The 14614-nt window shown below is 43.6% G+C and overlaps 1 protein-coding gene across 1 annotated transcript in view; it reads right to left on the bottom strand.

Moving 5' to 3' along the window:
* The window catches only part of RPS6KA2 (ribosomal protein S6 kinase A2), a 276800-nt gene extending 275887 nt beyond the window's left edge, over positions 1–913 (bottom strand). The window contains exon 1 of the mRNA XM_054279646.1: positions 830–913. Within this exon, the coding sequence (XP_054135621.1) occupies positions 830–892 (63 nt within the window). The 5' untranslated portion in view covers positions 893–913. The remainder of the gene's footprint in view (positions 1–829) is intronic.
* Positions 914–14614: the final 13701 nt, after the last annotated feature.

Genomic DNA, 14614 nt, shown 5'->3' on the forward strand with positions numbered 1-14614 from the left:
CACAAGTTTCATTCATCTATTTCTACCACCTGTCTGTTACAAATGTGCATCCTGTGCTACAAACAACTGACCTGAAATGACCTGGGTTTTGCACTGCTCAATAGCCCCAGAAATACTCAGGAACCTGCCTTGTCCCCTTACAGTACAAAACCCATAAAATCATAGACTAACCCAGCAGAGAGGTACCCACAAGGATTACAGAGCTCAGCTCCTGCACAGGATATCCCCAAGAACCCCACCATGTGACTGAGAGCACTGTCCAAACACTTCTCGAACTTGAACGATGCCTTTCTTGACACAAGATAACCCTAGACTGAAGGTAATGAAAACGCTGCAAGACAAATTGCGCTCACACGCAGCACAGCAGCCAGCTAATTATCGCAGCATCGTGTTTCCAGCGCGATCCGGAAAGCACAGCCTTTCGCTGAGAGGTAATGGGCAAACGGGTAACCAGAACCCAAGCGAGGTCCACGGACCTATTCGAGCCTCAAATTACAGATCACATACTTCATGCTTAAACGCGAGCCTGAGTCCGACTCAGCCCACTTTGTGGGTTTTCCATCTGTTGCATACGCGCTTTCCTTTCCACCTGCCCCCAGCGCTCCGGGCATCAGCATCCGCATCCCGCACTGCCCGGGCTGCCGCTCCGAGCCGCTCCGCCTGGGAGGCAACAGGTTCCGAGGCTCCCTGGCTGCCCGCCCTCAGCGGCGAGCAGAGCGGGCGAGGGATGCTCACCGCACCCCATTTCGCGAGGTTTGGGGCACAACCGCGCTGCTCCCCCGGCGGGAAAGGGGCACCGGCACCGCCGCCCGCCCCCGCAGCCGCTCACCTCCGTCTCCATGGGCTCCACCTCTATCCCCTTCCATAGCTCCAGCAGGTGGGCGATCGGCATGCTGGGCGATTCCTGCCCGAGGACGGGATCAAGCAGAAGGAGCGCGCTTCGGCCGCCGGCGGGAGCGGAGAAGGGAAGGTGTCGGGGGGGACGGGGCGCGGAGCCGAGTGGGACCGGGACCCTGCAGCCACCCGCTCGGCAAAATGGCTCCGGGCTGCCCCCGGGGAGCCGCGGGCGGGGCGCGGGCGCTCCGCAGGCGCGGGGGGCAGGACAAGGCAGCGGCCGCCGCTCCGCAGCCGCCGACGGAGCCTCGCCGCCCCGTCCCGTCCCTGTGGGCCGCCGCGACGGCCGTGGCTGGCTCCGGAGCCGGGGAAAGTTGCTGCGGAGAATGCTGCGGCGGCGCTGCCATGGCAACAGCAGCGCGGCATCCCCCCCTTACCGGGCCGGCCCCGCCCGCAGCACCGGGACCGGTGGGGCCGGGGGCGAGAGCGGCGCCGAGACCCAACCGCGGCTGGAGGGGCTGCAGGGGAATCAGCCCGTTCATAAGCACCGTGTAAAGCGCTGGAAGCGTGAGAGTGTGCAGCTGACAGAAGGATATCTGGGGTTTACAAAGCCCAGTGTTATTCCAGTCTTGAAAGAATTGACTATCACTTCCTTTACTATTTTATCTCTGTACTACGAAGCCTGTAGTAAAGTCTGTTTATTCACATACCCCTTCCTTCTCCTTCAGCTCTCATAAGCTATTACAACCTTACTAAGCATGATAACACACCACATGCCCACCTGCCAGAGACTGTGGTTTATGCAGATATCGATTTCAATTCTTCTCAAATTTAGGACAAAACATGCATTTTAACTTGGGGCAACTTCATCAGGGACCGAAAGGTTTTATGTTAAATAAATCAGTGCCCTTCAAAGAGCCATTTGGAATGAAGAGTCAACATGCAGAGTGCATTTTTCTTCTGTTCCATGCTCAAAATGCCATGGTTTGCTTCCACATAAGCAGCGCTGTACAAATTCAACACAAGCTTTCATTAACGACAACAATTCTTCTGCCAGTCTACAAAGGAACATTTGAGAAGTGTTCCTCCTCCAGTCCCATCTCAGCTTCCCCAAATTCTATTTAACATGAATAAGCTTCCTTTGAGTCCAAATGCTAAACACTGTTAGGAAAATCAAATCCACCAACAACAATATAGAAAAAGAAAAAAAATTAGTCCTCAACCAGAGCTACAGAGCCATGTATTCAGATACTGCTGTGAGAACTCAGTCTTTTAATTGTGTTAGAATATGAACACTTCTTGACATCCATGACAACACTTCAGTAACAACTTGTAACACCAATTATGCAGTTTCATCTGCTTTACAGTTTGAGCAATTAAATATCTAGATTACTGCCTTTACTCACTGCTCACCAAAAAAGTGTAGTGGGAGTGATGGTAACCACACAACAGACGCAGGTCAGAAGCTGCAGTACCCGGCTGTAACACACTCCCTGGTTCTCATGTCCTGTCCCTGTTTGCTCCCAGCCACACTCGAATTCCTGCCTTTAACTTGACATACAGGCACTCCCAAACAGCCTCACAGCACCAACAATTGTGAGGCCAAAGCCAGACCAAGCACAACAAATTCAGAGCACAAACCCCACTTGTTTTACAAAATCCAGGGACCTTTATCAACCAGACGCATCAACCCCAAGAAGATTGTACTTTGTTATATCACGTTTCACCTTTATATTTAAAAAATGCTTAACTCCAATTTACAGGACTGTATTTTAACCTTTGAGATAGAAATCTTGAATGCTGCAGGCTGAGAGCAAGAGCTAAGTGTCTGTGCCAACAGGAAACGGGGGAGGTCCAGATAATCCCAAGGGAGGCAAATCCAAGGTTTGGGGTCATTGCACTCTAGTCAAGTAAAAAACACATGCACGCAGATCTAATGTTTTCACAACTTTCCCATGAAATTCACTTAATTCTTGAGACATGCAGTTAAATGCTTCCTTAAGCATTAATCTATCAAATTGGGACATCAAAACTCACAAGTTTATTTCCAGACCTGGTTGATCAGTCTAAACATGCATAAAATAATAGCAGGGAAAAACGAGCGATAAGAACTTGTTGTTGCTTTGACATACATACCTCTGTTGTAAGCACAATACATGGACTGTGCACTAGACTGTCTACACTCTTCCAGCACCAAGATGACATGGACCCAAATTATAGATTCAAAAATAATTGGACTAGCCAGATCACGTATCTCATACTCCATTTCTTATCTCTACCCAACCAAGTGCCAAAGTTTTTAACCTCAACTTAGATGAAAATACGGGTTTGCATTATTTTCCCTTGCCCTTTATTTTGCAGCATCACAAAACCAGGAGTAGTCCACTTCCAAAAATACCTCATTAGAAGTAGAATAAAGAAATAGAAGGAAAGAGAGGGATGGAACATAGAGGCAAAAAAAAAAAAAACCAAGAAAACCCAGACACAAAAAAGCAGACAAAGTCAAAGAAATTGGTCTCCAAGCTCCAAGGACACACAAGAAGTCTGGTCAGAGCAAGAAGTAGTTACAGATTTTTTGCCTAAGAAAAAATGCTAGTTAACCACACTGAAAATTTAACAGAAGTAATATTTGCAGATATGCTAGCTAGGCTGAGAATTGCAAGGAGATTAGCTCAACCTGCATCAAGAGAATAAAAGCATTTTCATTTCCTATGTCAGGAAGCACTGGACTACTTGCATGGTGATTTTTCATCTATTTTGACCTGTCTCCTGAGTTAGTAGCTAATGATTGCTGCCAGATACAGAGTGGGAGATTAGACACATCAATATCCTGCTGGGTTACAGTAATTCCTACATTACCAGGAGATACACAAGAACAGAAGAAAGTTTCTTAAGAGTATTGGGTACAAATCACATTAAGATACTTCAATAACTGACATATCTGCTGCTTTGGGGAAAAGGAAAGGGCTATTTCTCCATTTGATGCACAAGAGGGAAGAAGCAGAGAGAAATATTATTCTCTTCCACTAGAGCTCAACACACTACCAAGTTCATGACTTCAGTGTTGAGTTGAATGGAATCAGCTCATGCCAAACACATGCATTCATCTGCATGCAGCTTGAGTCCAAAGCTCACTCAAAGCTTGAGCTAGATAACTATCTGCCTGTCCAAAACCCAAAAGAGATTCTACCTGATGCAGAAGTCAGCAAAAAATCCTCTCTCCTTCAAAGGCATTCCCACCATCTTCATCTGCATTTAAATGCCTTCTCCTGGTAGCCACAAACATCACCTGCTATTAGGCTGGCTGCACTGCCAAACCAGCATCACCTGCCCAGCTTTTTGGGATTTTTTTTCCCCCTTCTCTAATTTCAGTCAAGTTTTGACTCAATTGAAAACTCCTTTCCTACACATAACTTTTTGGGACAGGACTGACCACTCACCGGTCTGCTCCTCTGCAGCATTACACAAGCGAAATTTAAGCTTCATTTTCAGTAACTCCCAGGCAAACAAGAGCTACACAGAACATTTTCTTAAAGGATGGAATCCCCCAAATGCCAGTGCTGAAAAGAGATCAGGTCTCTGAAATGCCAGTAGCATTAGTAAAAGTGTGAGGAAAAAAATTGCCAAGAGCAAAGTAGTAACACTTCACAGTCCCTTCCACATACTGCACTAGAGAGAATATGTAGAGTGCATTGCTTGACTGATGCCATTTTTGGCTGCTAAAGGACTCCTGGAAAGCCTTGAATCCTCAGCTACAAGAGACCCAGCCACTGAGCACCCCCTAACCTCCGAAGAAATCAGACTGTATAATGTGCACTGAAGTTTCCCCAAACATCACTTAAGAGAAGAACAAAATCAGAGTAGAGCACTAGCAACATTTCCTGCAGATTAAAATAATTAATAATATTTTAATTAGTAACTGGATAATATTATTCAGTTTCCCAAGGCGCAAAAAAGGAACTTCTTTGGTCCTTTCCAATGGTTCCTGCTATGTGCTGTAGCCAAAAAAGGATGGACCTGGGGCAGAAAGAACTCTGTCATGCAGCACATAAATACATTCCAAGCAAGTTGTCTTCTTGTAGTCTCTGTATTCTGTTGCATATTTGTACCTATGGAATAAGTACATGGGGAAGGATGCTTAATTGCCCTTTCTGTGAAAAAATTCCTCCTATTGTCTTAAGCATAAAAATACCAAGGCACATTGAAAGAATACTTCAAAATACCTCACTTGAGAGTAAATGGTTGGCATAAACTGGAGGAAATCACTCTAGAAGTCCTGTTGATAGAGACCCTTCAGCTAAAGGATTTGGCACCCCATGATGACAAAAACACTAGCCACACACAGTGGCAGAAGGTGACATACACAGACCATGCACAAGCAGAACCTCAGCAGCAAAAGGAGAGGCCTGAGCATGTCCCAGGGATGGTGTTAGATCCACACAGACCATTGTCATCATGTGTATCCATCATGATGATATACCCATCAGCTGCTGCACTAGTTTACCATAAAATGCAACTTTATGGCAGGGATATAGAGAGCATGGTCTTGTAGGCTCATATGGGACTTTCACTGCACCATCCCAAACGTGAAGGAAACACACTAGGCATGACTATTTTCCTGCCATCTGTATAGCCAAGTTTGTGTTAGATGGATGAAATCTGTGGCAAATGGGTAAGTGTCAAATGTTAGAAGTAACTAATAAAGGTAGGGCAGGTTTTAAACAGGATCGATACAGATTCTTTGATGGAGGGAAGTCTAACTTGCCTATACTTTTCTTTGGTTTTGTACTAAAGTTACAAAAAGCTGCGCTTTCTGGTTGAAAGCAAAATCCCTCACATTACTTTTTCTCTATGAGAGCAGGTGTTGAAATCCTTTAAGCTCCTTCCTAAACAAGATGAATACATTTCTCCTCAGCTTATTTATTCAGTGTCTCAGCATTAAGTACTTCAAGCTCAGCATTTGGATAGCCTACCGTCGTTTGTGCAGAACCTGAGAGAAACACAAAACAGTATCTACACACTGCTAATTGTGCCACACACAGGGGAAATAGTGTTTACTACAGTAGGAGAGGCATCCCTGGTGCTGCTAAAACAATTTACTGTTTAGTTGAGAAGTGCATGCCTGAGAAGCACAAGAGCAAACAGTGGCAGATAAGGCATTCAGTATCAGAGCAGTGTGCATCTGTGCCCTGCAAAGCTCATAACTTAACATTTTCGAATTAAAATCATGTCTGCTGAGTCCCCTGAAATAAGAAATGCTCAAAACAGGAGAGGAAGCCAGCTTAATTCCTAACCTTTACAATGGTCTGGCTTCACCATTTGTATTTAATGAGAAGGTCTAGACTGAACATTAAAATCAATATGCTTAGAGAGCAGCAAGAGTAATTAGACTCCTTCAGCTTAAAGGGGGCAACAGAGCTATTACAAGCCATCCCAGTGCCTCTCCAAACAGGGATGAGGGCTATTAGGAGCTGTAGAAAAACAACCACTTTTCACATTTGTTAGTTATCTGCATTAAGGCTGCAGCTACTGAGCACATCCTACATTAATCAGTTCTTAACATTACGGTATCGTTAAATACTGCAGGAATTAACTTGGAGAACAGAAAACCTAGTTCAGATATCTGCAGCAGGTCAGCCTCCTTCCGTACAGACATGGCTTAGCTGATGCCCCCAGCAGGGATAATTGGCTAGAACAGCAAAGCCCTCACTCTGTTCCTGCACTGACCCATCAGTTTAGTTGAAGTATAATATTGGGTCTGGCTTCAACAGTCTGAGTGCCCTGGGGCTGCTGAGCCAGTGCAGAACACTGGGAGCAGCACCCAGCAGCATCACATGGCATCAGCCAAGTTCCACAATCCACCTGGGTGCCACCTACACTGAGACAGGTGATGACTGTTTTTTCCACCAGCCGTTTGAGCACCTGCATCATGTTTGCACTGCAAGCCTGCACGGCTAGGAGGCCTGCTCTGATTTGCTGACAGTTTGCTTGAAATCCAAAGCCTGTTAGTTTCCTTACCATGCAAGGCATTAACCCCTCTCAGAGCTGAGCTGCCAAACACAGAGTAGCCTTACCTGCTATATCCTGTACCTAATTTTAAAAAAATTGTAAGGATTCCTGTGGCAAAGATGCTGACCATCAGAAACATTTGCTCAAGTAATGTTCTACACAGCAATTCCCTGTGCAAACTTCTGGGATATTCTTCATTGAGGCTGTAATTCTCCATAATACTCTGGTAAACACTAGTTAAAAAATGTTCAACAAAGATGACCTGTAACAAAAGCTTTCCTGCTGGGCAAGGTTACACTGTTTTGACTTCATATTGTCATTTTACAAGCACAGAAGAGACTGTTTTCTCCACAATGCACTGTAGATAGCTCTTCAAGGAGAAGCTCACGTGTCCTAGAGCAGAGATTTCCAAGGACACATTCCCATCTCTGCCAGCTCCTACTGCAGCAGCAGCACCTTGGCTGAACAAAGAGGCTTCCACTTGCCTGCTGCACACAGCCTCTTGTGTCAGAGGCTGGGGAGCTGAACACAAACAGCTCCAGCCAGGCTGGATCAAGGCTTCTCAGCAGCTGCAGCACAGCTTGAGCACTTAGCACAAAATGAGGGGATGGGAAAGGAGAAGGACAGTCGCATTGTCCTCAACTCAGGGCCAGGAAAACTGATTTGGAGGCAATACAGCAACTCAGGATGATGGGGGAGAACATTTGACACTTCATTTAACCTGCTGCACTCACTGCATCCAGAGATAACACCACCCCAATGTGTGGAAGATCAGAGAGTTACAGAGGCTGAGCTGGGTCACACCACCAACCTCTTGGCCCTGGTACAGTGGAAGCCATGGGAGAGATAAACTCAAGGCAAGAACAAAAGTGAAGAAATCATGTCTGGTCACTCTGACCATTCTGATGAGAGAAGATGGAACAAGGACATTGCTGGCACAAAAGAATGTAACAGGGACTTTGTAACCAAAGAGATTGCGCTACTAAGAGAACAGGGCAAAAGGGTCTCAGTGGAAAATTTTGTGTGGAATCTAGGGAACTACAAATACTGGTGACTAGTGTAATAAACTGGTTTTGCTTGCACAGCATAGTCTGTGTCTCTCAATCCCTGCACCTATGTACCCTTCTTCCCTCCCCAAAAAACCAAGGAAAAACTCTTCCCTGCCATGTTGTGATCTTATTGCAAAAGTCCCATACCTTCTCAGTGATTTCTCATGTACAGCTCCTCACAGCATTGATTTCTTCTTCACAAAGCAATCAACAAACAACAACTCCCTCCACAGCACAGCCAACAAACTCTAACTCCCTTCTCCACCAGCTAACCCACTCTTTTGTAGCACTCATCCTTATTGGACACAGCTGTGGCCTGTTAAGGGCAGGCCCGTTCCTAAGCTTTGGTGATTAGTGCAGCTGCAACTCCTCAGGGGTGAGACTGCCTTCTGCAGTATTCTCTTACATTCTATCCCTCCATGTGTCACCTCAATGCCATGGGAGTGGGGCACTCAGCAAAAAGATGGTAGCTGAGACCTGGTCTCTCCAACTCCTCAAACAGCTCCTCACTGAAAGGAGCAAGAACAGCTTTGGTGCCTCAATTGGAACGTGCAGAAGCGTCAGAAACACCAACAGGCAGAGGTAACAGGGCTGCACTGCTACTAGAACCTCACTAGGGTGTACGTGGCTGCACTGAACAGGGCAAGAGCACCTGTCCTACTCCAGCCTGCAAAGGGGGAATTGTCCTCAAGAAATAAATTTAGGCCTTCTTTAACTTTCATTGACTAAACAGGCTACTTTCATACAGGTCACTGTTTCTGTCAGTGGTTATATTTAGAAGTCCAAGCAAATTGTCAACTCTAGTACATAATGAAATTATTATTTTAGCTCTAGAACAGTATTCTAGTGACAGAATGCTCAGGAACTTTTTTTTTTTGTAAAACTCTCAAAATTAAAAAAAAAAAAAGTTACAACTAAAAAGCTTACTTCCATAATTTTCTTTCTGTAACAGATAAGGAAGCATTGTGACAGGAAATACATTAAGATTGCCTAAAAATACAGAGAGAGGACTCTAAGCAATATTTCAAGCATAACTCAGTAAGAGTAACTTTAATGTGGTGTAAGATTACACATCATAGAAAATCTCACAGTAAGCTACCCAATAGCTGCAACACAGACACTTCAGGTGACCGAGGACAAAGCCACTAGTTCATTTGTAGGCAGACTTTCAGTTCAGATCCTGCTAAAGATATGCTTAAACACATGGAATAACTGAATTAAAGCCTTCCTAAATTAGCTTTTTTCCCTAATATTGAATAAAAAAATGGATAAATATCAAGAAAAATGGACTTTATTATTTCAGTATGTCTACTCAGACAAAATACTTATCAAATCTGTACATAGATGTGAGATTTTCAGCAACTGCAAAGATATTAGAAGAAAAAATGGAGAAACATCTCCATTTATAAGATTCCCACAGAGCCTGAGGAAGCCACAACCTTGAACAGAGGACAGGATCAGGACACTTACAATTAATTTTGAAAGCTTGTGCATGCTGCTAGGTTTTCACTCAGTAAATCATGATCTCACACACTAAGAGCAGGAGTGAATGCAGCACCAACTGAAGCTGACACACTTCAGCCTCATAAATTCTTCTTTAAGGTATCTAACCTACAGTTTGGAAACTAACAAAGTCTATTCAACATAAACAGCACCAATCCTCCATTATTACAGGAACTTTGCAACATCGAGTGTCTTTAGTATCAAAAGGAATTATTATGTCTCAAACAGAACATTCAAATCAATAAAGATTTCAGAAAGCATACACATAAATTAAATCAGAAACCAAGAATTTCTAATCCAAAACTAAATAGTATGATTTTTTTCCCTTTCAGCCAGTTCACATTTGTCTTTTTAAAGATTACTTTAGCTTGAAGGTGAGATTGACTCTGCAGGTGCTTGATATCCAATTCTGGTAAAAAAGAAATCATACCCCAAACTGAGTTAATTTCTCCAGTGTTTTGAATTTTAAGCAGCCAGAAGTAACAGTTTTTTAGTTTGCTATTTTAAGCATGTGACATGCTGTATTTTCATTACTTTTTCCAAATGAATACCACTGTAGCCGCTTATTTTTCTAGACAAGTATGAGATAACTGAGATTCAGATTTGAATATCTGAGCTCAAGAAATGAAGTATATTATGGGTGATGATTAAAGGTCTTTTGGTTCTAGCCCAGCCAGCATCTATCAACTGTGCAATTCCAGAAAAAATTCCCCCTCATCATGGCAGTTGCCATTAGCAAGGGCACAGGGGAGAGCTGGGGACAGAAAGCAATAGACCAGAGCTAAAATCCTCTAATGCTGTGAGACTGAGCAGAGAGCCAGGCTACACAGCACAGCTGTATACCACCCCCACAGAACTCACATTTCATATCCCTTTCAGGAAGATTTTAAAAAGGCCAAAAAAAGCAGCTCGATGGGCAAGTTAAAATCAAGCTGCACAAGGGACCAAACCATTTAACACTTCTGGTGCCCACTAGCAGAGAGACACCAGATGTAACACGGCAACTCTTTCCAAAATAGACATTAGAGCTCAAGCAAGCGCTTTCCACAGCAGCATCACTGAGATGAGTTACACACACAAACCAGAATTCCCACATACTGGCAGGGCAGAAACACACAAGGCTGGGATGGGGTGTCCCCAGGTGAGCCTGTTCTGCCGCACTGCGCAAAGCACAGCAGGAAAGCCCAGACAGAAACAACAAGCCTGCCTATACACGTTCCATAACACTTATCACTTTTCAAGAAGAGTAAGTCAGGAAGGCATGTGCTAGCAGCCTCTCTCTAGGTGCCCTTTTTCCCCCTCCTGAGAAGCAGTAAGGAAATGGTGCTACCCAAGGCCACCTTCCTACCTTCACAGGTGCAGGTGCAGTAGTACCATAGCTCTAGGAGCCCACAGGAATAGTGTACTTCCATATTCACCATCCAGATAATGCTGCTTCCCCAGAATATAGCAACAGAAACACAGACTACAGAAAACCCCAGGGCCACAAAGGTAGAGAAGAGGTTTGTACACCCAGCCTGCACTAATTTAAAGCCCCTCCTTCATGTAACAAGGCTCACCTGGGTGAGGGCCACCTGGAGGAGAGCCACCTGCTCCTAGGCTCCAGAAGGAAAGAACAGCACTCCTGTTGGCGCTTGGAGGACCCTGCAGGAATGGCTTTCTGGCAAGAAGGGAACAGTTTCTGTTCTTGACCTCTTGTTGTGGGGCAGACACGTTCTGCCCTGAGCAAGGCACAGAGTGTTTGTAGTGGAGGAAATGCAGAGAGCCCTGTGGTCTCACATCTGACATGGGGCTGTCAGTCAGATCAGCACTGGCTGACTGATATTTTGATTCAGATGTGTATTAAATTGTGGCAACTTACTTGCAGTGGGGTTTTGTTGCTAGAAAAAATGAGTAAGAGAAGGAGGGTACAACAGCATAAATCACAGCTAGAAAGACCCTGATGTTTCAAGATACGGATTTCCTGGGTCTTCTTTTATCATCCATTTGCTATCTTTCCATCAAGGGAAAAGCTCTGAAACAAGTATAGTATATTATTCTGTTCCAAAATGAATGTTTTTCTTGTCTGTAAATAAAATTAAGCCTGAAGTAGAATTTTTCATTTCACTTATATTTGATATTCCCTTATATGTTATGATTTCTATGTTCTGCTTCAAGAACCATTATATGTTCCTAACTTTCTTTTGTATTTCTCAAAAGAATTTAATGCCCAATTTATGGAGCAAGGCATGAAAATCAAAAGCTTGCCAAAATCAGTGTATGAATAGTAATCAATAAAAGCTTATTTGTATTAGAAAAAAAGAGCAGTTGTTCCACAAGAATAGCAGGATTTATCACCATGAGTTACTTTTAAAGCAGCTTCCAAAGAAGTTTCAGGGCCTCACACACAGGTGGCTGAATGAGCCTGACCACCAGCTGACCAAGGACTTTAAAAGGGACAAAAATCAAACCGGGGTTGCAGGCATTCCACAGCAGTACTCAGCCAGAGAGCGCAGAGCAATGCTGACCAGAGGCAAACCAGTCTTAGATTTGCAAATGAGACACAACTCTCCTTGCAAAGAGAGCTCTGCAAGAGCAGTCATGCTGCTAATTTTCAAAACAAAGCTCCCTTGGCCTTATTAGAGCCTTTCAAACAGACATACAGGGCTCTTGGCTGCTGTTACCCACTAGAGCTGCAATTTGCTTTTCAAACTTTAGCAGACTTATATAAGACTGAGGTAGCAGCAGAAAGAGCAGCAACAGATTGCACAGTCTCTCAAGCTGATTGCACAGTCTCTCAAGTCAATTCAAATCTGGAACAGGGTGGTAAAAGTCCCCCACATTTTCATCTGTACTCAATAAGCAATAAAACAAAATGGAAGGGATAATTCCTCCCTCATTTCCAACTTCACTTAACATATCCATACTCATGTTCATTCTCTCCGAGGTCTAGTATTTCCCCACTCTCTAGCTTTGTCGTGCCTATCTGGGTCTTCAGGGTTCAATTAACTCCTACACAGAATGATTGCCTTCAGCTGATTTTTGGAGGCTGAAGTTGGGAATTAACCCTGAATGTTCATCTGTTCAGCTAACCTGGACCATCCCATGAGTGCCACTGGTAAGGACTTTTTGGGCCTTTATAATGCTGACAAAAGTCCTGTGCACCTCCTTGCTGGAGCTCCATATTCAACCAACTCTTCTCCACAGAGAATATCCCCTTGCCTTCTCCAACAGCAGACTGAGCTGATCCCTTTGGGATACAGCCTTTCACTGGAATGAGCTCCAATTTTCTGCTTCTATGGGCTGTGCACATCGAGCTGGCACCTCAAAGGACACCACACCAACCTGCTGCCACCCTCGTGCTCCTCAGGTGGCTGCCAGGTGTGGGCTGTCTGATACCTCGTGTGACAAGTGCACAGTGCCTAGGCCATGCAGCCCATTGCTGTGGAAATTCTCAATAAATGCATTGAATTTCTTTCCATCCTCTCAACTAGAAAGCATTGTGAAGTTTTTTTTCTGAAGGCAGTTATCAAGGTCAGTGAAGAGGAATTGGATTCTAAATTATTTGCATAGCAGAATGACATCCATTGTAAGATTAAAACAAGTAAACAAACAAGCCAACAAGGACACAGGAAGACAGAAAAATTGTGTTCACCTATAACAAAATAATTACAAAATTATGAGCATCCAGATTAATTGGCATGTACTTCTGAGTATATATACAGAGCTTACCCCCAGTACTTTTCTACCCCATACTGTATTCTTTTATATTAAAATGTTTTCTAGGAAGCAAACAGACAGAAATGCATTGCAGAATTTGCATTTCCTTTTCAGTGCTGAAGTTTCATTGACACTTTTTTGCCCTGGAGACACTTTAACCCATTCTTCCCACTCTCCACTCCACGTGTCCTTAATTGTTATTTTCTGGATGGAGAATCACCTCAGTCCTGCTGAAAAGCTGCCTAGCCTTTCATAAAACATCTGAAATTTCACCAAGATAAGAGAAGTGGCAATTAATGACTGTGTGTAGTGTCTCAAAAGTTCAGCAGATGGATAGGAGTCCCGAGACCCAGTCCTGTCAGCAGAGTGCTGATTTGTGCAAAAGGAAAGAGCAATAAAAACAGTAGATGCAATCCAAACTGGACTGTTCTGTCAGGTGAGGGACTTTCATGAGTGGTGGGAAATGTGAGTCCTCTTGGGCAAAAAATGGAGCTAAATAAAGGATCCCTACATTTCAAGTGAGTGTTTAACCCCTTAACTAAAACAAAGTGTCGCCTCATTGGGGATTTTTTTAGTATTTGTGTTGCTTTTTTTGCACAATTTCCCTATATCCAAATTTCTAAGGGTATTTGTACTTTTTGAAGCCATTGGGATCCTATGGCTTTCACTCAACATTAGCTGGAGTATTTTTCCACATCTCTGCATCAAAGGTGTAACTCTGTCTCACATCTTCAGGCTTCTTACCAAAGTAGTCACAATTTAAATGTCAGTTTAACATCCCTAATCTCACAGAACAGTAGCACACAGTATTACATAACAGTGAAAACCAGTTTACATCCCATCTATCTTGACTTTGAAAATGAGCTTTAAATCCAAGTAAGACCATCAGGATCAGAGCATATTACAATCAGAAGGTTGTAAAATGAGGTTAGCCACCAGGAGCAAGCAGGAATTTCTGTCCAGTAAAGAAGGACTCTTCAATCCACTGTTCATTCCCAACTGCTATGTAAATCATTGTAATCCAGTCTGAAATCAGTGTCCAGTTAGGATTGAGACTGGTTTTACACATGCTCAAACTTTCTTAGACCTTTCCTAGTATCATAAGGATACAACAAAGGGATCCTCAAAAGTTTTTGAATTTAATTATTGCCTGAGGATTCTAAAAATAGAACTTGAAAGTGCAGGTCAGAAGTACCTTTATCACATGATCTACATTTTCAGTGTCAGACAGAAATACAGCAAGGAAAATGCACTATGTTTTCATGGTTTGCTTCGTTTCATACATACTCAACACACTGCAATCAGAAATATTTTTTCCTATGTAGACAAGTCTATATCTTGCATAGATTTCCTCAAATGCTGCAATATATTAGCATAAATCAGATTTGTTGAAAAAACCTTTTTACACTTCAGAAGTTTTTAAAATAGGAATAGAGACTCATGTATGTGCTGGAGGGACTGTTCTGATGTATGAATCACTGCTTCTAGAAATCCTTTTAGGTACAGATTCATAATGTCTC

This window comes from Melozone crissalis, unplaced genomic scaffold (assembly GCF_028551555.1).
Source record: "Melozone crissalis strain CALT ecotype California unplaced genomic scaffold, PUWL_Pcris_2 ptg000027l_1, whole genome shotgun sequence".
Classification (NCBI taxonomy): domain Eukaryota; kingdom Metazoa; phylum Chordata; class Aves; order Passeriformes; family Passerellidae; genus Melozone; species Melozone crissalis.